General features: G+C 43.3%; 1 protein-coding gene across 6 annotated transcripts in view; it reads left to right on the top strand.

Annotated features, from left to right (window-relative positions):
- Nucleotides 1-27321, top strand: part of CUX1 (cut like homeobox 1) — a 268820-nt gene that overhangs the window by 129911 nt on the left and 111588 nt on the right. For all 6 annotated transcript variants that reach the window (XM_066202184.1, XM_066202180.1, XM_066202181.1 and 3 more), the window contains exons 5-8: nucleotides 1673-1810; nucleotides 5159-5282; nucleotides 7217-7293; nucleotides 8014-8080. In XM_066202184.1, the coding sequence (XP_066058281.1) occupies nucleotides 1673-1810; nucleotides 5159-5282; nucleotides 7217-7293; nucleotides 8014-8080 (406 nt within the window). The remainder of the gene's footprint in view (nucleotides 1-1672; nucleotides 1811-5158; nucleotides 5283-7216; nucleotides 7294-8013; nucleotides 8081-27321) is intronic.

The following is a 27321-nucleotide window of genomic DNA, read 5'->3' on the forward strand; positions in this document are numbered from 1 at the left end:
CCACAATAACATTTTAAGTTTGATTTATTATAAATATTTTAATGCAGATAATAATAACGAAAAGTATTTGGCCTAAAAAGCATAAATGAAAAAGCTATGTAGTCATAAACTATGTATGTACAGAGAACAGATGACAAGCAACCTAGATTTTGTATTATGAACAGGGTAATGCCATAAGCTGTTGAAGAACCCGAGTAACAAAATGCAGCAGGCTGCTACTTAGAATGTCTCTGAGCTCAACATAACCCAGTGCTATTCTTTTATAAACTATGCAACAACGCTGGCATATTGAAAAACACACAGGCTCATGCTTAATGTGTTAACAGAGGTACAATAGACTTATTATGTGTTTCCAGAGACTGGAACTGAGGGTGGTCTGAAAAATTAATGACTGTGGTGGTTGAAAATTAAGTGAACTCCCTAATATATACTGTTGTTGATCCACTGAGTTTGGTGTTTAGCATTCCTCAACAGGAGACTAAATCTTTGCAGCCATTTCACAAGAGATGCTGGCGCCCACAGCAGAAATATATTCAATAATCTTTTATAAGTCCATCACACTCCGGAGTTTTCCTATCCTGACTGGGAAGAAGTCCCAGAATAAATCACACATGCACATGTCAGGTGTGTGCTGAGAACCCACTTTACTAGGAGGGGATGAACGTCAGAGAATTAATATTGTGAAGACATTTGATTAATAGTGCAAGAAAAAGAGAGATCCAAACCCAAGGTTCATGGAATTGATTACATCCACACAACGTTTCTGATTATTATTGATCTATCAATAGAAAAAGTACCACTCAGATCACCACGGTCACAGAACCTGTTTGAGCTCTGCTGTGCAGGAAGGCAGAGTTTGCTTCAGAAATTCACTCCTGCACAAGTAGAAGCCTGGGAGGGACAGTAGCTGTCAGTGAGCTGTGCATTTTGATTGCTTTTCACACAATAATTCTCATTTTGCGGTAAAAAATGTGAAGATTAAAACTCTCGCATGCCTTTGTATCACGACTGTCTGCATCCAGGAACGCTCCTGGGGATTAGTGCCAAGGTGGAGAAGCCGTGTCCAAATTTCATGGAGACACAGAATGGTTTGGGTTGGAAGGGACCTTAAAGCTCATCCCACTGCACCCCTTGCCATGGGCAGGGACACCTTCCACTAGCCCAGGGTGCTCCAAGCCCTGTCCAACCTGGCCTTGGACACTTCCAGGGATCCAGGGGCAGCTACAAGCAGGGCAAGCTGTGCTGGAACCTCACCATCCTCCCAGCCAAGAGTTTTTTCCCAATATCCCATCTCTCCCTGCCCTCTGGCAGTGGGAAGCCATTCCCTCTTGTCCTCTCACTCCAGGTCCTTGTCCCAGGTTCCTCTCCTGCTCTCTTGGAGCCCCTTTAGGCACTGGAAGGAGCTCTAAGGTCTCCCCAGAGCTTTTTCTTCTCCTGGCTGAACACCCCCAGCCCTCTCAGCCTGGCTCTGTATTAAAGGGACATATATAGAATGAAATATTTCTGGTTTTTTGAAGCTTGCAGGATATACAATGTGAGGGATGTCCAGGTCTAACAACTCGAAGAGGGGTCCTGGTGGCTCCAAAATGGAGAAAAAAGGACACTTGTGCTCTGAACTGCTGGGGTCACAGAAGTGTTCCTGTTTCATTTATTTTTACTGTTTCTTTTTCAGATCCGGTTCCAGCCTTGGATTTAGGACAGCAGCTTCAGCTGAAGGTTCAACGCATGCACGACATCGAAACAGAAAACCAGAAACTTAGGGAAACTCTGGAGGAATACAATAAGGAATTCGCCGAGGTGAAAAATCAGGGTAGGTTGCAACTGTATTATCTACCAGCTTTTAATGCACACTGAGATTTGAAGACAGGGATTGAATTCAGTTTTCGTTCTTAAAGACTGAGGTGACGGCAGCATTGAAATTCAGTAGAGAAAGTGCAATAGTCTGTTAGAGCCACTTCTGTATTTGTGTGTGGAGATGGGCTTTGGGCAGACTCTTTGGATTTCTTAAAAGTTTCATTTACTGTAGCACCAAGTCAGGGGATGGAGTTGTTATTCTGCATAGTTGGTTGTAGCCTTCAGCACAGAAAATTGCACCTGACTGACGTTATTTGTGACATTTTATGAGAGGCAGTGCTGGTACTGACATCAAGCTGAACGTGGGTGTTGGTACTTGCAGGATGTGCAGCTTGCACAGACAAACAAAAATTCAGGATTTTGTACCCACATATGACTCCGTACAAAATGGAACTTTTTCTGTACTGTCTTTCCTTATCTAAAATGTACTGCTGGAATACATTCAGCATTTGCACTTTATTTTTTACTCTAGAGACCATCCATAGAGCAATGTAAATACAAGCTATTACTGTTAAATTATTTAAGTTTTAATGAGACTAAAGTGCATGAAAATACACGAAAATCTCAATGAGATTTAAAGCCTGTTGGCTTTAAGACTGCTTAAGTTTTCTTGTGATTCTGTTTCCTGCACCAGGAAAAAAAAATTTTCTCAGCCATACACTTAGTTGCCCATCCATGGGACTTTTCATTTCCATGTTTAATGCCCAGTTCTGGATGATGGAAAGGTAAATTGCCTCGGCATTTGGAAAAATGGAGATTTTATTTTATTTTTTATATTATGGAACTGTTGCACCCAAGTAACGTTTGAAAGCTGAGTTAGCAACTAAATTGATTTTGCTAAATCTCATTTTTTTGCTGAGGGAAGATCTACGTAGTTGTTTATTTTGAAATACAGTTTGTTTTAGCCTAGAGGGTGTGACCCCTGGAGAGGACAGGTATCAGCATGCCAGGGTTTGGGCTGGACTGCAGGAGATGTCATGTTGGAACTGTAATGCTCCAAGCAAGACTGTATTTTTTGCTGGAAATGTACAATCATTGCAGTTCACTGTGCAGAGTTTTCCTGAGGCTGTGCATCCAGTACATCCAAGCATGACATGGGGGTTCATCCCACAAAGTGGAAAAGCTCTTGACTTGTAGAGGGTTTTTTTTGCTACAACCACTCGGAACTGACATTTTTGATTTTCCCTGGTGTGCTGGAATTTCCTTTCCATTTCCCCACTGTAGCCTTTGTGTTGTTTTTCACTCCAGTGCAGTGGTTTCACTCTCAGTTTCAAACAGGGATTAATAAGCTATCCAGGGAAAAGGCTGTTGTTAGCTGAGGGTGCTTTGATCAGTTAATCTCTTTGTTTGGAGGGCTGGTATGAGCTCTACGGTGCCTGTAAGAACTTCTTCCAAAACTGGTATAAATGGCAGTGCCTGACAAGCTGTAGCTGACCTGAGCACTGAGGAAGGCACTCAGTGCTTCAAGCAATGTAGAGGATTCAGCCGTACTTGTCCAGCACATCCATTGTTAGGTGCTTAAAGGTAAAATCGGATTTTATTACGATTTTATTACATTTCCCCCCCATATTTGTGCACTTCTTGCGTTCGTTTTCGTAGTTCTGTTTTCTTTTAAAATTAGACATTGAAACATAGTCAAGGTGCATTTCCATGAGATTGTTTTGCTCTCTGCTTCTCCCTATACCGGAATATTTTTTGCAGATTAATATCTAGAAACACCTGGAGCAGAGGTGTCCCCAGAAGGAAGTGCAGCCCCCTTTGCCCACAGGAGCAGCATCCTGTGTGAAGGGAGCATCCTTTGCCTATTCAGGAAGAGATCAGGATTTGTATGACTTCCCAGATCTCAGGGAAGAATTTCCCTTTGCTTAAGAAAAAAAAAAAAAGAAGTGACGTGTTCTTTTCACGGCCTGTTACTCAGTAATGAGCCTCAGCTGATTTCTGCACAGCCAGCAAAATCCTGCTCCTTCAGGCAGAGGCAGCTGCTTTGCTGGCAGGCTTTTTTACCACTCTTCCCCTCTTTTTTGTGGTCACAGTGGCCCAAGCTGCCTTTGGTAGTGCCCAGACAGCAGATCATGTCACCAGCTACCTCCTGTCTGCTTCACAGCTCCCTGCTCTACTCTCAACATCGCGATTTTGAAAGGATTATGTTGACCCATTATATTATCAGTTTGTGTGATATTAGTGAGGGTTTTTTTCCCAAGCCCATAGGGTTTATTTTTCTTATTAGGGTTTGTCTTCCTGGGATGTTTCTGCAGAATATGAAACTTTCCACGTCCGGAAGTTTTTTATTTTTCCCTCAAGCTTTATTAATGGTGTCTGTTAGTAAGTTGATGTCTTGCATCCCGGTGTGAGCACTCTGAACTGTGTTGCTGCTGGGAGTCTTCTGGCAGCCCAAGGCTTTTTCCAAATTCCATTATTGTTACAGAGCATACTCTGGTGGATGTCCTCCTGCTTTTCCTCTCCTGAGCCCTGTAAGGATTCAGTCCTTTCCTTTGGGTGGGATCACGGGGCTTTCATGTAAGAGCAGATCAGGGCACGTAAGGAGATGTTGAGCTGTGGCTCTGCAGGTTTCTGCATCTGTTCTCATCCACTGCTGGGCATGGGGAAATGCAGGAGAGCTCCTTGATCTTTCTGCAAATTCCCTGGAAGGCTGCAAGTGCCTCACAAAGTGAAAACAGTCAATGTTTGTGTGTAAACCCTGAGGTGGATGATGAGGCAGACAGCAACTGGGAGATGCAGAGCTGCAGTGCCTGCTGTTAATGCAGCAGTTGGATGTTGGGTTTCTCGTCAGCTGGGAAGCAGAGCAGAGCTGTATCCCAGATATGTGTGCAATTAGTGTGAGATTGCATCTGTGCATGAACCATGGTGGAACTGCCTCTTAGTGCGTGAGCACAGTCAGGTGAATTGAGTGTCCTGTGTGTAAATGCATACTTAAACCTACACTGGGACTTTATTAATCTTCCCTCAGCACTGAGCTAATTTTAGGCTAGTCAATAAGGAGATATTATATTTTACAATTGATTTTTTTTCCCTTCTTTTTTTTAAAAAAAATTCGTGTTAGAGGAACCTTCTTCACTCTGCTTTCCAGCAAACTCCATTGATTCTTCTCAACCTAAACACTTAAAGTTCAATTTAACATTTAGGGAGTAAAAGGTCTCCAAAGGGACTCATATCCATTGATTTTGTGTCAGAGTTGAAGAGCTAAAGTTTAAAACACACTGAGCCTACAGGGTAAAGCAAGCCTTGTGTTGTGGAACCACGTGGAGCTGTGTAAACTCATTCCTCCCCTATTGTTTTCCTGCAGAGGTTACAATAAAAGCACTTAAGGAGAAAATCCGAGAATATGAACAGACCCTGAAGAACCAAGCGGAGAACATAGCCCTCGAAAAGGAACAAAAGTTACAAAATGATTTTGCAGAGAAGGAGAGGTGAGTGTGTGTGTGTGTGTCCGGGTACTGGGGAGGAGGAGAGAGGGAATTTTCTGTTTTATCTTCCCAGCCAGGGCTGGTGGCTGGAGACAGCTCATCCATTGAGTGATTCCGGCGATTTACGCGTTTGACGCGGGATCATTTGATACTCAACTTTGCCCAGGAAAACAATCGGGAGAGTGTGGAAGTGAAACAAGGACAGCTTGTCTCTTCTCCCTGGTGTGGTGGGGAGGGGTGTCGTGTTCTGGAGGGTGCAAACCTGCTTTTATTCCTCCCTGGCTGCGCTGTCCTCTGTGACACCAATGTGTCTCCGTTAGCCAGGGCAATTCCTGGTGTGTCCCAGGCTCTGCAGCCCTGGGCTGGGGCAGATCAACCACTGCACCCACAGCCTGGGCCAGGGATGCTGGGAATGGCTGAGACACACAGGATGTCTTCCTGAGTTATCCTGGCAAGGTTTGCATCTTCCTACATGCCAGAATTACAGAGGGTTTTCATTATTTACTATGGGGGTTTTTTTAAAAAAAAATTTTTTTAATGAATTTCTGATCTTTTGCTACTGAGTACGGAGCGTTTGAATCTTTAGGTTGGTGGGCAAATAAATCAGGCAGGAGAAAACCAAGGGGCTAAAGAGGGAGTTCTGTCAGGCTGCATTCCCTGTCTTGAGAATTTATTTCTCCCGTGGAGCAATAACACTGAAGCCATAATATGCTCAACACAGCGTGGAAAACCTTCAGTTCACGTGAGCTTTTTAGTTGGAGGGTTGGTTGTTTAAATTCAGGGCCGAGTGGGGGAGAATCTACCAGTGAATGCAAAGCTTTTTTTTTTTTTTTTTTGACTCCTCAATACCTGTGGGTTGCTTTTTTGATAAGCAGCTTGTAAGCAGCGCTTTTAACAACTGCAATTTCAAGGTGCTTAAAAATAAAACAAAATGGCAGGTCGTGGAATGCAAATAAAAGTGTGTGTAAGAGAGGTTTTGAGGTCTCAGAGTATATGGTTCAGTATGAAGGGAACTGATGCAGGATTCTCGCTATAAATAGTTATTAACCTGGTCAGCAGTGTTGGGGAAGGAATTTGTGCACCCTATGGAGTGCAGGCAGGATGCTGGTAGTTTCATAAGCCATTTCACAATTCTGAGATCTGCAGAATATCCTAAAAGCAGTGCTGGAAAAAGCACGGCTCCTGGGAGATGTTTGGAGCAGCTCCTTTCAGAGATGAGTTTTATAACTCCTGCAGCCTGGCCCTTAGCAAGGAGTGCAGTGGCTGCGTGGCCAGATGATGTAAAAACGAGTTTAACTGACACAAACAAGAAAATGTTGCCTGTGGACGTAAGAAATGTGAGCATATTAAAGTATTGCTCGTGTTCTATAGAAAATACCACTGTGAGATTTGTTTTGAAATATGTGTGTTTTCTTAAAGAGTAGCTAATAATATTGCTGCATTTGGCACCCATTACAGCTCTCATGAAACAGCTGCTGCATCTATTCACTCTATCAGTTATGGCAACAAATTCCTTCATTATGACACTAAAATGGAAATGTATCATTCTTCTTGTACTAACTTTGTACAACAGAGGGTGCTTGGTGACAATTTTCTCAATATGTGTGACATTTCCAAAACAAATTATGCTCAAGAAAACCTTCCACTGAAGTTGTCATTTATATAGCAGTCAACTCTTTATAATGTTCACAGCTTATGTTATGAGGTGGCTACACTGTTAAAATTTTAATCAGTGGGACCACAAAGCAGGAGCAGCATCTCCCGACGTGACAGCGTTCGTGGGTCCCACAGAAGCACCTCGGAGCCTGTGTGGTGTTGGCAGTTGTCTCGTTCCAGTTGAGACATTTATCCCCTCCATCCCCCAAATCTTGAAGGCACAGATGAGTTGTTTGACGTGATCACGAGCTCTGCTCTCACCTCTCCTCTCCCCTTCACAGAAAATTGCAGGAGACCCAGATGTCGACAGCCTCGAAGCTGGAGGAAGCCGAACACAAAGTTCAAGCTTTGCAAACAGGTTTGGCTTGGCTTTTGTGACCTTTCCCAGGTGGTCAGGGATGGTTGGGTGTGTCAGGACTGGGTGTGAAGCAGCTCTTGGCGTGCAGGGAGGTCCAGCAGAGCTCAGATGTGCTTTGTGAATCAGAGCAAACGCTGCTCTTGCAGCTGTCCTTGGCAAATGAAGGCACCATGGAGCACACACAGAATCAGAGCATCCCTGGAATTACAGCGGGCCGTGGAGCTTACCCTCTATGTGTGTTCTGCTTCCACACATTTCCAAACTGTGATAAATATCTGTGTGAACACTGCTTCTTGCCTGTTGCTATGGCTTGCCATTAATTTTCATCTCTGCACACTTCGAAATTCCAGGTCTGGACACATTTGGCTTTTGTTTACTCTGGGAACAGAAGAAATTTTTATTCCCTGAACTATTGCACTAAGTATTTCAAAGCAATAAGCAGTTTAGCCAGCTTAATAAGAAACTAATAATGTCTAGCTTGGTTAAGCAAAAAGTGGAAATTTTTGCCATGTAACTAAAATACTGTAAGAAATGGTGAAAAAAGTCCAAACCCTGTGGTTTTTTTCTGAGCTATAATGGTTGGCCTAGGTAGAAGGGTAAAGGTAAGGAGGTGTACAGCTTTATTATTTTTCTTTCATCAGGGCATGTACAGCCTTATTTATGACTGAATATTGCTGTTTCAGTACTGTTCATGTAATGCTTTGTGTTTATGCCTTTTAGCCTTGGAAAAAACCAGGACAGAACTATTTGATCTGAAAACAAAATACGATGAAGAAACTACTGCAAAGTAAGATTTCCCTGTTTTCTTTCTATGTCTTCCTTCGGGGTATCACTGATGGTTTTTTTTTGTTTTGCATCTGTCTGTTGGAGAGAGATGAGATGAGGGAGGCTCAGGCATCCAAGTTTTTGGAAAACATGGTCATAATTTGGCCTCCTATGGAGAGATTATTAGTTTTTATATTTTCTTCCCCCCAACAAGACACGTCTCCTGGCACACACGCTGCTGCATTCATGGTTTCATTCTCAGGTGCTTCATCTGTGTGTCTCTTAGCCTGCATACCTCTTGTATTTTGTCTAGAAATAGGGGAGTTTCAGAAATAAGGTATTCATTGTGATCTTCCCATCTTGGTGAAAACAAAGCTTCACTTAGTGAAGGATTTCTGCTTGACTCTTAGGCACCCTGGTTCTTTCTGCTTTTGGGGTAGTAGTCCTTGCTCTGCCAGGTTCACCCCTAATTACAGAGAGCAGCATTTTGGGCAGATTTTCCTTGTTTTCAAGTGGAACATGAAGGTAGTCTTAAAAATATATATTCTTGTCTGGTTAATAGCTACTGTTTCCAATTATCCTCTGGTTTTATTAACCATCAGGGCAGGGAACAACAAAAGAGACAGACTGCTGCTGGTTTCCTTTGAACCCTACATATTTAAGGAAAGTTAATAATGAGAAGGAATTCTCATGATCAGCAGGATTAAGCACAAAGAGTCATTTCAGTGTCTGGAAATGGGATGGGAACGAAGCAGCCATTTCAGATGGCTGAGACACTCAAGGGAAGGGCTGGCACTCAATGTCACCTCCCTGTGCCCACTGCCCAGGGTTGAAAACCAGTCAAACTGGCACCAATTTTAAATTTCTTACCCCGTGGTTCTGTGCCTGCTGAGGATTTGTTTCCCCACTGAGGATGTGGGGAACCCAGCTGGAGCTCCCAAAATTCAGCCCATGGTAGTTTGAACAATCAGCACTTGGAGTTTAAACACCTTTTATGTCCTTCAGGATAATCTTTCAGGTGAATTTTGGCCTGCCTCTGGAAGTCCAGTTTCCTTTGAGCTCCATGTAGGATGAGTTTAATGCAAGGGGATCAAAAGTATTTTTGTTCCCTCATTGATTCATCCATCTCTAAGGGATGTAAACAAAGGGTTCAGATGGAGCCTAAAATTCCTGCAGATTGACTTTGTTTTTTCCTGCACATAACTGATATTGTTGCTGTTATTTAATCTTGCAGTCACTTCTGAGAGAACAGGCAGAGATCAGTGGTTGTAGGCACTGAACCTAATAACCCCTCACCCTTTTTAATGTGTTTATTTGCAGAGTGCTTCATTTTTTAATACTGGTTCCCTAAGTGCTGTAATTTATCTTACACTGAGCAAAATCTGTTCTCTTGAATATTTGTTTGCATTTCGAATCTCACTCTTTTGGAGAGATTCACACAGAAATATTTCTCTTTTATATGATCTTGAGAATGACTCTTACCTAATTTATACAGAATTCCATAAAATTAGTAGCATCTGCAGTAACAAGAAGTTTATTGTGTTCTGTAGCAGAATGATTATGGAGACTGGGTCTGGAATATAGTGGCCATGGAGCTGAATCCTGAAGCAGACATTAAGCTTGTACTTTTATCTCCCAGACTAATGTACTGTGAAAACAAACTTGTAGGTCCTAATAACAGCAGAAATATTTTATCATTGTTTTGGATATTTATGGCAGGAATGGTTCTTGCATAACAGCACTCGTCTGTAGCGTTTGCAGCCCAAATTTTGCAATATGGAAATCTAGAAGAACATGAAAAGGGAACTGAATGTAGACAGTGAAATTGAGTCATCTATTTTAATTGTAAAAGCTGGGAGAAAGGCTGAAAAAACACCAATAAAAAGGGTGAAAGACAGTTTGATTCTTTTCTTAAAAGAAGCCCTCTTTTGATCTAAGTCTGAAAAGCTACTTATATTGCCAATTTTAATTTTATGTTTTAAAAACATGTGATTTTTATCTGAGGCCAGTATTGTTGGTTTTACAGACGCTTATTTGATGCAGATGAATTGGAGTGCCTTCGAGAAAAAAAACAGATAATTGTCAATTTTTTAAAGCTAACAGTGCTTTTAAGATTTTCAGTCTCAGAATAAAGCTGTCTTTCAACTACTTGAAACTTTGAAAATCTTTCAAACAAGGCAAAAAAAACCCCCAAAAAACCAAGAAGCAAAAGAAATACAGAGTGAGAAGTCTTCATTATCAGCATGAAGGAGTCTGGATTTTATCCTGGAGCCCAGTTGTGGTGATCTGAAAAGTTGAGAGTCATTATGTCAACTTGTTTGCTTTATCTTTGCACAATGTCCCGTTCAAAGTACTCTACGTGCAAAGGGAGGGACAGAGGCACAGCCAGGCACCTTCAGATGAGATCAGCGGCTGGAATTAAATTTTCCAGTCCAATTCTGTCATCCCCCACGTCCAAAATTCCCAGCAGGTGGGTGTGTGCTGCCCCTGCCCCTTCCCTGAGCCCCAGCACAGCCCCGGGCCGGGCACTGAAGGTGTTAATGACAAAAAGAAGTTTATTATGTGCAGTCATTGCAGTCTGTCAGCTGGAATATCAGAAGCTGCCTTTGACAAGATGGCAGGAGCAAAGTTTTCCATGTGTAGGCTTGAAGTAAAATGTAATTAGCCTTTATGTGCAGAACAAGGATCCATTGATGAATACAGCTGGTCTTTGTTTTCTTCTGTCATTGAGTGTGGGAGGTAAAAGTGTTCTTCTTCATGTTTATTAATACAAGATTCCTTAGACAAATGGCAAGCACAGTTTAATATTTGTTGGAACACAGAGGGGCTTGCCAAAACAGTTGTTGTGTAAGAGGATTTCAAGGTTTTCAGATTATAATCATCTCTGGGTTAAATAAATGAATGATTACTCTGCCTTTTTCAATTAAAGAGGCACATCCTCTCTCGAGGCCTGACACTGATTTTGTTTGCTGTCCCACACGTTCCTATCAGCAAACCTGGATTTAACCAACACTAATGAGTTTGATGTGGAGATTCTGTCAGACCTGGAACTGAAAAGCAAACTCAGACCTGAGTTTCAGCAAAATTAAAAGAATATTGGCATTGTTTGGACTTTTTTTCTAGTGCAACAGGCTTTTCTTTTTCTTTCTTTCTTTGTAGAAAAAAAGAAACATTCTGTATACATTTCCTCAGTTTTCCAGGGACAAACTGTTCTCTCTAACAGTGCTCTTTCACTTCGGGTTTGCTGCAGAATCCAGACAAGTGCTTGGGATGTATTCCCAGCTGAGTTCCCAGCCGGAGTGCTTGGATTCCAGTTTTAGATCAATTCCAGAGCCACCTCTTTGCTCCGACCCCTGCTCTCCCCCAACCTAAATGAATTCTAATTGGAAAAGGACCTTGGGTTGCAGCACATACAGTAGGCTTGTTACATTACTGTTAACATGTGGGTTGAGGCTCCCTGCCTTTGATGAAAGAAAATATTGAATTTCACTGAAATGCTCCATTTTCACCAGCCAGCTCTAAGTAGTCTTGTGAGGATTTCGGGTACTGCCCACTCCCCCCCCCCCCTCCAATTCTGCAATAAAAAACCTTCATAAACAACACAAACCAGAAAATGTTTAGGCTGAGGCTGTCAGTCCGAGCAGCTCTGCCACCAGCAGTTTTGTTACCAGTGGATTTTCTGCAAGATTCAGACTTTTTGTCCTTCTAAAAGTAGCCCAGGAATGCAAGGGAGAAGGAGCTTTTCATATTTACCGGAGCAGTCGTCCAAACACAGCTACTTTCAATAACTTGGAGAGAAACATTTGGCCTCCAGTGTATGGGCAGAGAATTGTTCTCCTTCCATAGATCAGGCTGATTATTGGCTTTTTTGGCAGCACAGCTAAGGATGACACAGGAGCACAACGGGAACACGTCTGTGGGTTTTGGCTCTTTGGGGTAAACGATGCTCTTCGTCCACACCATCAAACTGACCTATCCTTCAGGCATCAGTGTAGAATAAAGTTGTACAGATGTGCTTTTCTGCACGGAAGGAGTGTAGGATTAGGCTTGGAGACAGGGAACCAGAAGTTTTGGAGAATTCCTGAAGAGTTATTTCTGCCTGGAGTTTCATGGTGGAATTGAAGTATTCATGTGAAAAATTCTGTTATATTGGGGAAAATCTCAGCTAACTTGGACTTCAGGGGAATAATTCCCAATGTGTAGTGAGAAATCAATTATTTACTTTAATGTTTTTTTAAACAAAACTTTCTTGGTTTAGTGCTGGCTGGTGCCAATATATCACTTCTCAAATGTTTGTTGTCTTCCATTTTGGTGGTGCTCAGGGTCAAACTGAATAAAAAATAAAGTTGTGCTCCCTCCAGCATCACATAATTACTGTGATAAATGGTCTCCAATGCTGCTTCCCCCCATTGAGCCTGAAGTACTGTAGTTAGGGTGGTGGTGTTGGACATGACATGAAATAGCTTCTATTTGCTGTGCCTCTGAGGTCTTAAAGTTTCCTATTTCCTGTTCCTTTGATGAGTCATTAACTTCTAATGGTCAGCTTTGGAATTATTGCTGTATTTAAAGTGATTTCCCTAAAAACGGGAGATGGGGAACTTCATAGGCCATGTCTCTCTTCAGAGTTTTTCCCTCAGTTTCCCAGTCCTACTGCCACCAGTGAAACCCCAGGATTGGTGGCAATGAGAGGATGAAAAACCAGGGAAGATGTTACAGAGAACTAATTTTTTTTTCTTTAAGAAAAAGAAAAATCTTTTTTTCTTTTAAGAAAAAGAAAAGTGAAGAAAAATTGAATGTTTTGAATCTTACAGAAAGCTCTGTCTGCATTTAACATTTAAGGTTCAAAGTTTTAACTGTGCCTTATGCAAAACTCACCAGGCTGAAAGTCACTATTATAACATTAATATTTTGTTTAAAAACCTACAAGTGAAGATGAATGGAAATACTTTGGAGATCTTCTTATTTTGACCTAAAGCTTTGGTGTGAAAGGGGGTTTGAGAGCCCATGTGCAAACCAGCTCCTTTTTGTCACATTTTTGGTTCAGTCTGCAGTCACACCAGAAAAGCTGCAAACTTGTATGGGAAGAGAATTCAGTGTTCCTGTGAAACACTTGGCTCTGTGAAATCCTGAGTGCTTGCTTGAAGCACTGCCTTTACTTTTGGAGAGGGAAACTGAGGCACGAGGAGTGTGGCTAATGCTCAAAGGCAACAGTCTAGCCTTGGCTGGAGCCTGGAAATATGCAGACATGGGAATGAGAGACCACAAACTGACAAAAAGGTTATTTATTTTCATTTTTCATTTCTAAGGGTGCTTTTCTGAGAACTCCATATAAATGGAGCCATTGGAGTCAGTAGGAGTTCGTGCTGTAGCTGGGCTCTGTTGCCTCTTTTGTTAGACTTGTAATGCTTGCAAATTAGTTAATGTAACTTTCTGACAGCACCAAAGTGCCCTAGGTCCTCTCAGGGCTTTTATTTTGTTTGTGTTTTAACCTCCAGCGAGACTGTTCAGTTCCTTTTTCTAGTATAGCCTAAAAGCTGGTGTTATTTAACAACCCAAAGTAGAAAAACATAGCCTTAGGGTATTCCAGCATATTCTAGTCATCACCCTGTTATCTGTAACCTTGGGTTGACATGAGATCCTTAGATGGAAATCTTTAAATTAATGCAAAGCACTTTGGCTCCTGTGCCAGCCAGGCTGGGGGTCATCCCGGCCATGGGTGCAGCCAGGGCTTCTCCATGGGAATGGAGCTGCATGGAGAGGCCTTGGATGTGTGTGAAGTGACAAGGGGCAGGAGTGTCCCCATGTCCCTGTCCTGTCTGTCCCCACTCGCTCTTCTGGAGCCAGACCTCTCCAGGCTGGTGCAGGGGTCAGGGACAGATGGACCACGCATGTGTTCTGCAGTCCCAGCCTCCAGCAGGGATTGGCTTTCCCTGAGAGGCCAAAGGACATTCCAGTTTTTTGAGCCATCTCACCACAGCAGGTCCTGTTACCTGGAGCAGCTGGATTTTGGAGGTGCCTGGGAGGGCCGTGTGAGGAAGAAGAGGAGCAAGTGAAGAGGGAAGGAAAGCTCCTGGCAGAGGCACATCTGCCCCCAGCAGGGACAAGGTCCTTGGGCTTGCATCTACCAGTCAGCTGAGCCTGGGTTCCACACAGCTCTTCCATGTGTGTCTGCAAATTACAACAGTCTTTTTTTTTTTCCTTCTTCTTTTTTTTTTCAATGCAAAGTAGCAAATCAACAGAGTTATTTTGGTGCAGAAGCGCTTCCTGGCGAGGCCCCGTCTGTGACAGCAGGAGGGCACGTGGCTGTGCCCTGCTCCAGCTCCTGCAGGGCTGGGGTGGAGGGGAAGGAGAGAGGGAAAACCCTGGGATCATCAGAAACAAATGGTTCAGCTGTTTGCAGCCCTGTGGGGTTACCCATTGCCAGCCCCAAAGAGTTCTCCAGGAGGTGCTGGCTTCAACTGACAGGTGCTGCAGTGCTTGTCTCTACCTGGCCACGTGTTTAATGGGTGATTTCCTGCACTGGTGTGGACTGGAAGCTCTCCTTGTGCTCCAGGGATGGATTCCAGCTGCTTTTCCCACTCCCACGCAGGCAGAGAAATGAGTCAGGAAAGTTCTCTGTGCTCCCTCATTTATTGAAAGAGACGAGAACGTCCTGAACAAGGATGGAAGTTCAGGAAACTTGGTGAGATCCCAGGCACTAAAACTCTGTATCCTGGAAAACAGCCTCTTTCTTCTGCCTTGATCTTCTTTCCCTTTGGAAATCCAGGTGTTTGCTGTGAGGGCTGGCAGCCCTGCTCCCCCAGCTCCCACGTCGTTTCATACAGACAACCTTGACATTCCCCCAGTGCTTTCATTTGGGGTTTTTGTTTGCCTTTTCCAGGAACAGGAGGGTGTGAGCCATCGCTGTCAGGGGCTGCATCCGGCACAACTTGCCTTACGCTGTTTCCTCATTAGCAAGGCTTTTCACCATCTCATGAAACCTACACCTAAATGTAGGTGGGTCTGAACCCATCCCTGCCTTAAAAAGTTGCTGTGATGCCCCAGCTATCAGCCCCACCTGCCTGCACGAGTAGGGATGTTATCCTTTCCACAGCTGCTTTAAAAATAAAAAGTATTTCTGATTTGTGCCGTCAGTTCATACTATTGATTTTGGGAACTCAGGGGTCTTCCCATTTCTCAGGGTAAAGGCTACAGAATGAAGTCCTGTGCCTGCATTGCTGTACAGGTCACCCCTGCTTTAAAACTTCCAATTATTTCTCCTGCCCACTCCCATATAATTCTTTGAGTTCCCTTTTCCTCATGCCTGTGGCTGAAGCAGGGCTGGGAGGGAGGTGTCTGCACTGGCACATGCAGGAGTCACCCCAGCACCTGCACCCCTGCATTTTCCCTGTGCTCTGGTTGCAGGAGAAAAGGGGGTTTGGTCTTTGCAGAGCTGGAGCAGTTTTGGCAGCAATGAGGCCATAAAACAGTGCCATTTCTAGTAAATCCAAGGCTTTCCTGAGGAGCAGTTGGAGCGTGGGGCAGGTCAGTGTGAGGGTGTGGATGTGACAGGAGCCTGTCCTGCCTGGTTCAGCCCCCTCTGATCCTCCTGGAGACATCACTTAATGGGACCTAAGAAATATTGTCTCATTTACATATCCTCTGATCTAATTAAAAGACAATAAGGCCATGTGGGATTGCGGTTTCGTGTCACAGAAAATATCTGGTGTGGGGAAATGGAACTGCTTTATCTCGATGAGATTTTTTTTAAAAGGTAATGTTTCAACAAAGAAGTTTAAAAAAATACTGTCTTTGATCAGGAAACTGAGAATCCAGGCTAGAACACTGATTCAGGGATTTGGAAGAGCTGGGTGTTGGCCAGCTCGTGGAGCAGAAGGGATAAGGCAGGATGGTGCAGACACTAAACCCAAGAAAAACAATAGACAACATGCAGGCCTGTTAATAACTTCATTAGCATTCATGTAAAGCATTAAATAAACAAATGCATAATACACAAATCCTGTGAGCCTGAGATTGTTAACCCTTAACGCCTCTCTGGTGTTTCTGCAGGAGCAGAACAGGGCAGAGGCTGGGATTTTGTGCTTTGCCTCCCAGAGTTTGAACACATTGAGAAACTGAGGCACAGGGAGATTGCTCAGGGCTGGAATACTGGAAGGCAACCAGCACTACAGCAGGAATCCCACCTGAAAAGTCAAGGCAGTGCACAGAGGAAAGGACCTCTGCTTCCCTTGTTTTGCTTGGAAGCAGCTGCTTGAAACCCAGAATAAACCCCAGCTGATCAAGTCTTGCTTGCAAGCTCTAAGTGCCTGTTTGTAAGAAATTTTCAGCAAAAATTAAATTTGACTGAAGCACTGCCTTGGGGTTAGTAACCTTTTGTAGCAGATTTTCAGTGCCTTTTAATAGCTGATCTTTGGTTCCTTGTGATCACCAGCTCTCCAGCCTGTCTTCATTCTTTCCGTGGAACTAATGAACTTTCAGTGAAGGGTGGGGGTTTATTCCCTCCCCCATACAGGTTTTTATTAGTGAGGGGCTTTAGGCGAGTCTGGTGTTGATTTGTTTTGTGCTGGGCATAAATCTCCTGGGTTCCCTGGGGACTGCACCCTCAGGATGAATTCCTGCCCTCCTGCCCCTCCTCATGGGGCTGAGCCCCTCAAAACCCAGATTACTGGGCTGAAGTCACTTGGGTTTTCCACCATACTAACAACCAGATATATTCATATATATAAAATAATACAGATGAAGTGCCATGGCAACTTTGTCCAGTGGTTTCTGTTTTCTTCCTTTCCCTTCCTTTGAGCCAAAATTCAGCTCTGGGAAAAGAGTATCTTTCTGTTCTGTTGGTGCTAAGCAGAGTTGCAGGGGAGGATTATGAGCAGGTAACTTTTTTTTTTTTTTTTTTTGCATGATTTCCTCAAGAAATTGTATTTACTGATGTTTCATTTCCTATGTATTTCCTCATTTATGGGATGGGGATTATTAACCTGCCTGAATACAGTGGTCACATCAGACAGATAACCTGAGGGACACATATGGCTTTCATAAAAATATACCACCCATTTCCATCATTGTGAACTGTGTCATCCACCAGTTGGGCTGCCATAAATCGCTGTGAAATGCACACAGCCTTAACCAGTAGTGAGGAGCACATAACTTAACCATGGAGTAACTAACCATCTTAATAAATCTACATTTACTCTTTGCTGGAGACACTTCAGGGAAAGTGGGAACAATTTCTACAGCCTCTTATCCCACGTGGTCATGGTAATGTAAAGGGTAAGCAGAGTTCTTGTTCTGCAGAGAGATCCCTATACTCTGCTCTCGGTTTCACCCTCTGTGTTTGGGAATCTGTGTAAAACAAACAAAAAGCCCTGCCAAGCAGCCAGCTCTGCAGCCAGAGTGCCCAAGCACCCGTGTGCAGGGCCGTCATTAAAAGATTTCATGAAACAGCCTTAAAAATGAAAAGTTTCCTTTCCGAGAGAGAGAGAGATAATTGAACTCATTGATTTGTTTCACGGTTTGTTTGCCCTTTCATTCCCTTCCTGAGGTGCTGTTTGTTGAGGAATGTCTCCAATTGCCAGAAAGACAGTGGGGTGTCTAATATTTCCCCGCCAGCTCTCCTTTCAGCCAGAGCAGAGTACTGTGGCAAGCCTACGATATGAATTTTTAATGCAGAACTTTATAACATAGCCCTTGCAGCACGGCTGCACTACTCTCTTGAGCTTTCAGATTTAATGCTCTGATGAACAGAGCACAGACTTGGGGCATTCGACAGCAGTCAGAATTAACCCCTGCCTTACCCAGGGTGTTGCACTTCATTTCCCTGTAGATTACCACACATGGGGTGGAGATTCCAGATGCACCCGCACAGCCAGGATTTGGACTCCCAAAATGATCTAGGATATGTTTTCCCTCTTTTAATAATGGGAATTTTTGAGGCTGTTCCCTTTTCCCGGGCTCAACAACGCTGCAGTCATTCTGTAGTGGATAAAAGGACACTGTCTTGCCCACTGTCTGGGCTCTGATAACAACCCAGGCTCGATGGCCAGAGAGGGAAAAAAAGATTAAATCAGGTCTGTAATGCATCATGGAGATGAATTTGCCATAGGTTCCTGCTCTTGCAGATTGGATCATTTAGCTGTTCATGCAGTGATAGTCCATCTGAGGGGATTTTGCTCTCTTTGGAATGTGATCTTAACTAGATGTGCATGTTCCTATTAGTCCATCTCCTTATTTACCTAGCGAGACGTGTAGAGCCCAGCAGTGGAGAAAAGTAGCCCAAATACTCTCTAGGGCATTAGCACATGTTTGTTAGTGTTGGATTTCATCTGCTGTAAAGCTGCCTCTTCACCTGGCTTGGTTTAATGGCTGGACTTTTTACTCTTCTGTAGTTTTGGCAATCATAATTCTGCTTTTCCGCAGTTAGTGCTGCAGTGCTGATCATCAACTTTTCTGTATCAGTCCTTCACTTTTTAAACAACCCCACTCTTAATGCGTTATCTGGAGGAATATTGCTCTCACAATTCCCCCCCCCCGTCTCTCTGTGTAGCCTTTGGGTTTTTCCTGGCTGGTTCTTTTGGGCAGCAGTGTCACAGCCAGGATCGGCCTCACAGGGGACCTCGGCAGGATTTTGTCAAGAGAAAAATTGTATTTGTAGGTTTAACTTTGGTAATGAAGAAGGAGCCTGATGTATTTCAATTGTCATAGAACAGGTGAAAGCCAGAGAGAATTAGCTGGGGCACAGGACAGGCAGAGATGTTAATGGCATTTGGAGAAAGTCTTAGTGAGGAGCTTGTGCTCGTGTGCTGTTAAACCACTTGCCTTAAACCTTTGTGAATGAGAAACACAAGTTGTTCTTAACTGATACCAAAATAAGTACATTTACACTGTCTAATCTTAAATCAGCATCTCAGCCTTGCTGAGACGTTTACACTTTTGTTTCAGAGGAGGTCTTTTAAACAGCTTGTCTTATTATTACAGACCCAAGATTGGCTTGGCTTCCTTCACTGTTATTACTGACTCACAAGATTAAGGTTTTCAAGGCTTGTTGCTAAATGCAGAGAGATCCTGTTGGTTCATTCAGTAGTTCTAGGTGTCTATTAACTTCTTTTCTATTAAAAAAAAAAACCCCACTGTATTTTGATAGGAATTCAGTTTGAGACTGGCTTATGAAAAGGACACTCCAGTTTTTATTGCTGTAGTGGTAATTACCTCTACATCTTATTTTTGTTGTGTCAAGCACACTACCTAAACCAAGGGGGATGACTCAGTTGTGCCATATGTGAAAAGAGCACACAGGGTAAGGCCAGACTTCATTAATGTGGGCAGTCTTTCAGCCCTTGGATAGGAATGTAGAAGTGCCGTTCTGGTGCTTTGCATTGTAGCTGTAAAAATAAAGGTACATAAATAGAAGCACATAAAATGCGTGTGCTGATCATTCATTTGGACATCCATTAGGTCATTCTGTGGTGAGTGGAAATATTCTTCTCTCCTGGAGACCACACCAAAGGAAAAAAGGTGCATGTGGCATCTGCCATAATATTAATGCTGTGTTACCACAGGGCACTGGTATGGGCAGTTTTAATCATTCAACCCTTTTTCATTGTTTCACCTGTGTGGTGCTTTATTGTGGGAGCCTTCTGCTTTTACTGAGCCAAAGTGGAAATATTTATTTAATGAGTTGTAGCAGATTTTTATAGCAAAGGGATAAAGTGGAGGAACATGACTCATAGGAAGTAAAAAGATTGACAAATTCAATTTAACCATTTCTGTTCCTCACCACAGTCCTTCCCATTTAGGGGAAGGGAAGGAAGATTGCAGAGGAGAAGGGGCAGAGTGTCCTACCATGGATTCCAGAGATATCTCTGCCTGATGCTCCCTGTGTTAACCCAAATCCAAGTGATAAGCAGAGTCCTTTGGAATGCCTCCACTTGGATTCTTGGATGATCACTGTCCATGGCTTTGAAGGTTGTCTGCATGGCCAGAATGATCTTTTCTTGTTAGTGACCCAAGATAAAACATTGATTTTTTAAAATTGTTATTTTCATTTTTTATTTGCATGTAATCAGAATAAAGTAGCTGCTGTAGTAGGTTATGCTTTTTAATTGCAGATTGTGATGCTGTGATCTGCAGGATCTAAATCAGGAGGCTGTATCTGGACTTGCTTAAACTTGGGGCTCAAAGCCAGAACTAATACACGTTCTACTTTTTAAAATGCAAGTGAATGCCTGGAATGGCTCATATTTCTAGGGCAGAAGTTTGAAATAATTAAATTGCAGCAGAGTACACGATGTGGGTGTCTTTGAAGAAGGTACTCCTTGGCAATATGCAGCAGCACTTTTAATAACTTCCCTGTCCTGGGCTGGTTTAGATCCATGGAGCCAGTTGGGAAATGTGCATTAGCATTGGAAGTTGCCATCTGAGTGACAACAAACAACTCCTGCTACTGGAATGTTAACAATGACAAGTCATTTGGTACAGCCATTTGCCAGTTTAATGGCTTAAGCAGCTTAGTTTTAATTAAACAGCAGCTTCTGTGTATGATATCAGGGAAAATAATGTTCTGCTTACAAGTGGAGTTGTTTAGTGTTGTCTCTAACTTGCTGGAGACACCAACAGCCTCTTTGTTCCAGCGTTCAGCCAGTGCATTGTCTGCCAGTTCATATCAGAATTTGTCTGCAGCAGAGCAAACAAACCCTTTTGGGGTATGGATGAGCCCTAATCCCTTGGTTAAGTGCAAACTCGGCCTTGCCTTAGTGGCAGGAGCTGTTCCCTGGGTGGGAAGAGCTCCAGCCGTGGGCTACAATTCCAGGTGTGGTTCCCACAGAATGTGGAGGCTGTGGGATCCTTCACCTTTCTGCCAAACTCTAGGAGACATCTAGGGACTGACTCATAGAGGGGTGAAATTCCTGCCTCCTGGCAGAAGGTGCAGCTGGCATGAACAAAAAGTGACTGAAGTGTTCAAGGCTGGGTTGGACAGGGCCCAGAGCACGTGGAAAGTGTCCCTGCCCATGGCAGGGGGTTGGAATGAGATGATCCTTCAGGTCCCTTCCAAGCCAAGCCATTCCATGATTCTGTGATAATCTGCTGTAGAAATGCACGTTTGGTGCTCCATCTGAACTTGATTTCACAGAGAGGAAATGACAGTCAGGAAAAGCCTCCATGTCCTTCATTCCCTAGAGCGTGGAAGCTGGAAATCCAGTTTTGTGGGATAGTTGTGCTGGAAGTGACAACCTTGTCACCCTCCGGAGTCATTTTGCAGGTGGCAGATACAAGTTTGGTGGGGACTAACAGAACAAGGTGGCATTGCCACTTGCAGACACAGTTCCTGTTCTGAATCATGCTGCTTTTCATCTAATACCTTTCCAAAAAGCCTCTTTTAATTTGCAAGGAATAAATATGTGGCATGGGCTCACTGTATTCTTTGGCTAATGCTCCTTGCTCAAAGATATTGGCGTGACCTGAATTTTGCGTGGCAGGTGAAGGTCTGACACTTGGCACTGTTTAAGATCAGACTTGTAACATCACTTGTAGACAACTGATTATCAACAGCGTTGGTTTCAGAGCCTTCCCTCTGATTTCTGCTACCTGCAAATGTCAGCCCCCAGCACTCACTCCATGTTACCTGACCCCTCTGTGTGCCAGGAGCTGGGAGCTCCAAGGAAGTAGAGAAGGAATTTTCCCACCTTCTTTATTTCTCCTTTTCTTTCCCATCCCTTCCTCTTCAGCCCTCACTACCTTGGAATCAGTGTGGGCAATTTATGCCACATCTGATGTTACACCCATGTTAACAATACTAAGGAGGCAACTAGAGTGTTTTTGAGGTTGAGGAGGTAATAATGCACAAGGTTTAGCTCAGTTGTGCTTATTGGGGCAAGTATTGCACATCTTGAATTAGAACCTCTTGAGACTCAATACAGCCTAACACTGTCTGATTTATTTAATCACATTTACATGAAATCAGATATATTCATCAACAGAGAACATTGTGAGCAAATCAAATGAAAGCATTACTCAACACAATTTCTGGTAGGAGAATGCATCCTGGAAGTTTTAGGTAGTAAATAATCAGCAGGTTTGTTGCTTATTCCAGTTTGTGGTCACTTAAATTCATCAGCAGTCATTCCTTGGCTTTTCATATGGATGAAGTCTGGAAGTATGTTGTGACTTCTTGTGCAAATAGAAAAAAAATCACCCATTGTGTATCATTCTCCTAAGAACAGTAAAGATACAACATTGCTGTTAGAATCACACAGGTATTATAATAATGCCAAATTAGGCTTTACTGGGTTTTCATCATCTTGGTAAATCGAGGACATGTTCTTGTTGCCAGTCACAAAAGGAAGATAATACAGAGCCCTTCTCCACGTCATGTGCTCAGAGCTGATGTTATAAAGCAGTTTATCCTTCCTTTCCCAGAGCGATCTACTTTTAAGGGCTTTGTTTTGCACGCTGCTGCAAATACATTTGCTGCCTGCATTAGTCATTTACAGTACTTAGATCCTGTAACTATTAAATTGTTAACATTGGGAGCCAGCTATAATTATCTTTTATTATTATTATTATTAATGGGCATAGTGCTTTCTTTCCTGAACATTCGAGGGGTCTTTAATGTATCTTACACTAAAGCAGCATCTTTGGTCCCTGTTTAGACTGTTTGTTTGTTTTCTTATCTCTCTAAAATGCTCACCAAGAATTTTTTGTCTTCATGATGTTTTTGCTTGCTTTGGTTGTGCAAAATGGATATCCCAGGGAAAAATGTCTGGCAGAGGTTTGGTCCTGCAGAATCACCACCTTCCAGGACTGCTTTTGACAAGAGCTGCTGTGGCTGCACACCCACGTGAAGCAGCTCTATAAACCTCATGCAAATCCCAATTTCTGTAATTCCTTGCTGGGTTTGAACCCTAAAATAATAGAAGAAAGGCTGGTTACCAAGTTTATTCACTGACTGTTCTACTAAATGTTCTTTTTTTCCCATGTTCCAGTTCAGAACAGGGTGTTTTCTTCCACTTCTATGTAAATGGGTGGAAGTCCTTTGTTTAACTCTTAGTTTTTCTGGTGCCTTACTTGAATTTTTCCATGTCTGAAACCATAGAAACTAGAGGTGCTTGACTTCAGCATTAATGGCACTCCTTTCCCCAGTGTTTATTGTTGGGTGGGGAAGCTGGAGGGAAGATGATCCAGTTGATGGTGATGTTGTACACATCTGGAGGAGTATCCATGGACAGACTTTCCTTTGAGCTCCTAATGAAGACCCTGTGGATCTCAGGGGGGGAGGAAGGCTCTCAGCTGTGCCATGGCCAGGCAGACTGCAGTGCTATCAAGTGAGCTCTGTGCTGATGGGCCTGATCAGTGATTTTCTGTGTGTTCTGCAAATTCCTGCAATTCCACTGGTTATTGCTAAGAAATCACAGCAATAACTGTGAAAGGCGACCAGTCATAAACTGCAGATGCGCTGTGCTAACGTTCCATCCTTTGATGGAAAACTCCAGGTAGCCTGGAAGTTAGAAATGACTGCTGGAGATCCCCTGGTGTATAAGTTCTGGCTGGGACTTGATCCTTTTAACTGTGAGGATTTCTGTCCATAGGACAGCAGTGACTCCCTTGACTTTCCCGTTTGTGGCCTTGGTATTTTGTCGTAATTGTTGTAGTTTTAAATATACAATATTATTGTGTTGAGCATGTCTGACCAGCTTAACTCATCAGAAAACCATTTCAGCAGAGGGCTGGTAGCTGATAATGGGTGTACTTTTGCCCTCCTCTCTAGAAGACAGTGGCCACTAAATATAGCAGCACGAGCTATTTCTGATTATGTAACATCTCTATCTGTCTGTACTCTGATTAAATAATCTATTTTCTTGGCAAAGCAGTGCGAGTTCATTTTCTGTTATTGATCAACACCGTATTTTAGCTGTGATACAGATGACTTATTTGTCTTGCTGCCTGTTGGATTGATTTCTGTCACCATTTTGCCATCAAGGGAGCTGGCAGTGGTGGGACCTGCCAGGCACGTGGCTGTGCTCACCCAGGGCAGTGTTTAACAATCCTTCTGTGCAGTGTGTGGTGGATAAACTTAACACTTTCTGTTACTCTTTTTCAGTCAACATATTGTCTGGTTTTTGTATGAACTAAACTTTTATTATTTACCATTTACCCTCACATTGGCTCTAGTTAATTCCTGATCCCTTTTACCTCCACAGCAGTGGGACTAAGTTTAGCTGTATTCAATACCTTAAAATAACTACATGGCCAGGGCCTGTGGGAGACTTAATTATTGACCATTTCTTGGAACAAATTTAATAAAAAACGTCCCTGGATTAAATTCTTGAGCTTTACAATGTATTTATGCATCTTGCCCATATAGACCTCTCCTCCCATACCTTTTATTTCTGTCATAACATCAATTTAAGGTTCAACCCACGGCTTGGGAAGATTTCCTGCAACCACCAGGAAAGGTGATGAGGAAGGAGAGAGAGAACTCCATCCTTGCTGTTTGTAGAACACTGGAGGAGCAAAGTGATGTTCCCTGGAATAATGATTCACTACACAGTGCCATAAAAGGAGCTGAGCCTAGGGAGAACAGCAGAAGGCTAAACCAGCTCTTTTTGGGAAGTTCCAAGGTTTTACACATGCAGAGTGCAGGAGCTGCTGGCACAAAGTGTGTTCTTTGGGAAGAGAAGGGGGAATTGCCCCAGGCTGAGACCGGGGGGAGCACTGAGCTGGGCAGAGGCTGCCACACCTCAGTTTGGGTGCTGGAGCAGAGGAGGTTCAGGTGGGACACCAGGCAGGGTGACAGGGTCACCTTCACACCTCCTCAGGTCCAGGAACGGCAGGGACAGTGTTTGGCACTGAGGGTCTAAGCAGGGTGGAATTACTCATTAAGCAAATGCTGGGTTTGTGGCTCTGAGAGCTGTTGGTTACAGAATTAGCCCTGCAGCGAAAACCAGGCAAATCCAAAGGGTTGGTTGTGGCATTTCCTTACCTCCCTTCTCTCCTACAGCTGTTTGTTCATGTAGGAAGGATGTTTTCCATCCACTCGAGGATTCTGCTCCAGTAGAAATGTCGAGGAATTGTCATTAGCAACACAAAACTAATATTTCCAGTTCAAACTCCCCTTCTGTAGGAATAACTAAACCTGTTCTATTAACTGTCAAAACAGAATAATCAAATAGTTCCTTACCACGGAGCACAGCATTAGTCAAGCCTGAAGCTGTTTTATTTCAGCAGCGTTTTAAAGTCTCAACAACTGTTGAAAGGGAAATAAAGAATTTGAAAAGTGTTTCTGCAAATAACATTTTAAAAGGTTAAATTAGAAAATCCTGCTTTGTTGTCCTCCAAGGGCTTGCAGTAGTACCTGGTGTTGTTGGGGTTTGCCGTGGAGGACTGTTTAAAGTAATTTTGCTGTCTAGTTTGGATTCTGTGTAGACAGGCAATCTGTCAGTCATATTAGTGAGCATCCCTCATAATCCAATACAAGTGGATGCTAAAGTTGGAAGAAATTGAGCAGAGTTTTATATTCAGCAGAGATGTAAAAATAAAACCTGCTGGATACTCGGCTGGCACAGGAGGCTGGAGGGAAGCTCCAGCACAGCAAGTGCTCAGCGCCAAATTGTCATCCAGCTCCTTGACCAGCTCCTGGGGGGCTCTGGGGGCTGAGCCTGCTTTTTGGGTGTCCCACACAGTGAAGGGAGAGGAGAGAGGGGGAGGCAGCTCCTTTGTCTGAAGCCCAGGAGGTTGCTCTGTGTCTCAGGGGCCTGCTCACATGAAGTGATAATGAACCGGTGCTTTTGCAGGTTTGGACAGCACCTGCCTGTTCTCCTTGCCCTGGTTTGTTTTCCCTCTTCTGTGGTCTCACATTCCCTCCTTTGTTTCTTTCTGCCTGGTTTTTTTGGAAGGTTTTTTGGTTTTTTTTCTGCTTTGTCACCTGGGTCAGCAAGATTGATGCTGTTGATAGCTCTAAAGTGAAGCTGCAAAGTGCTGACGTGATTGCCATTTGACAAGGAGTGGTGTCTCCATTCAGAGCAAAGCTGGAACAAATTGGGCAGAGAGAAAACCATATTGGTAATTGAATACATTATTATAAAGACAGCAATCATCCTGGTTGTTAATCTTCAGCATAGCTCCTGGGAAAAGTAAAACCTACTCAAAATATGGAATAAACACATCTCCATTGTGCTTTCTGCAATTTTCATTCCCTTTATTGAATAGAAGGACATCAGTTGCCTTTATCAAAGACCATGTAATGCTATTTTCAATAGCCAGAAGGAAATAACTTGCTTGAGAAGCTAACAGAGAATGGGCACATCACCTGTGTTCATTTCTAAGCCAAGAGCATCTAAAGCATTCTCCAAATACATCTCCCACCTGAATGCTGTGATACTGCAGTGTTCAGCTTTTCTTCTGCACAACATGTATGTCCTTTACACTGAGAAAGGCAGAAGAAGGTTGCATTTTAATGCATATTCCGTCACTAAATAATGCCTTTGTGTGTTGCCCATAAACCACTGTCCAGCTGCTACAGGTGGATTGACAATGAAAGCAGGATATTGTTGTATTGGAGTGCCTGTTGGTTAATGTGCTTGGTAAGAAACAGTAAAGTGGAGATTATTGGCCTGGTGGACACATTCATTGTGTTTCCTGGCAATAAATCCTTCAAAAGGCCATGCAGGGTGTTGTCTCGCCCTCCACAGCAACAGTTGCCAGGTCAGACTGGGTAAAGGCACAGATAATTAATGAACTCGGGCATTTGGGCTGTGATTGGAACAGGTCTGGCTTCCCCTTCTTTAGGGTGGGTATTTCCCCTGCTCCCTGTTCAGTCCCTGGGGGATTGCTGTTCTCACAGGGCAGGAGCTGAGGGTCTGTCACTGCTCTGCTGGGAACGAGTAATTTCCCTTTGCTCTGTGCCTGTGCAGTGACACCTGTACACACAATTCTGGCTGTGCTCTCGCACTTTCAAACTGACTTCAAGCTGTTGCGCTGAAGATAAACGGGGGGGAGTTAGAGAAAAGCTTTTATAGGTCCTTACAGTGATGGACTAAGACACAGAATAAATAAGGGGGATAAGGGCAGAAATCATTCGATACATAATTTTTCCAAATTACTGATCTCCTCAGCTCTCTCTGTGGTTAAGGAGGAGAGGAGATGCTGAGTGTCTCTGGAAAGAAGCTCCTAAAGATTAATCTGGAATATGGATGTTGATACAGCGAAAATTCTGAACAGTCTCCAATTTTTCGAGGTTGTTTTTGCTCTAAAGAAAACAAACACAGG

Source organism: Chamaea fasciata, unplaced genomic scaffold, assembly GCF_029207755.1.
Source record: "Chamaea fasciata isolate MVZ Bird 193981 ecotype frontalis unplaced genomic scaffold, bChaFas1.0.hap1 SCAF_21, whole genome shotgun sequence".
Lineage (NCBI taxonomy): Eukaryota > Metazoa > Chordata > Aves > Passeriformes > Sylviidae > Chamaea > Chamaea fasciata.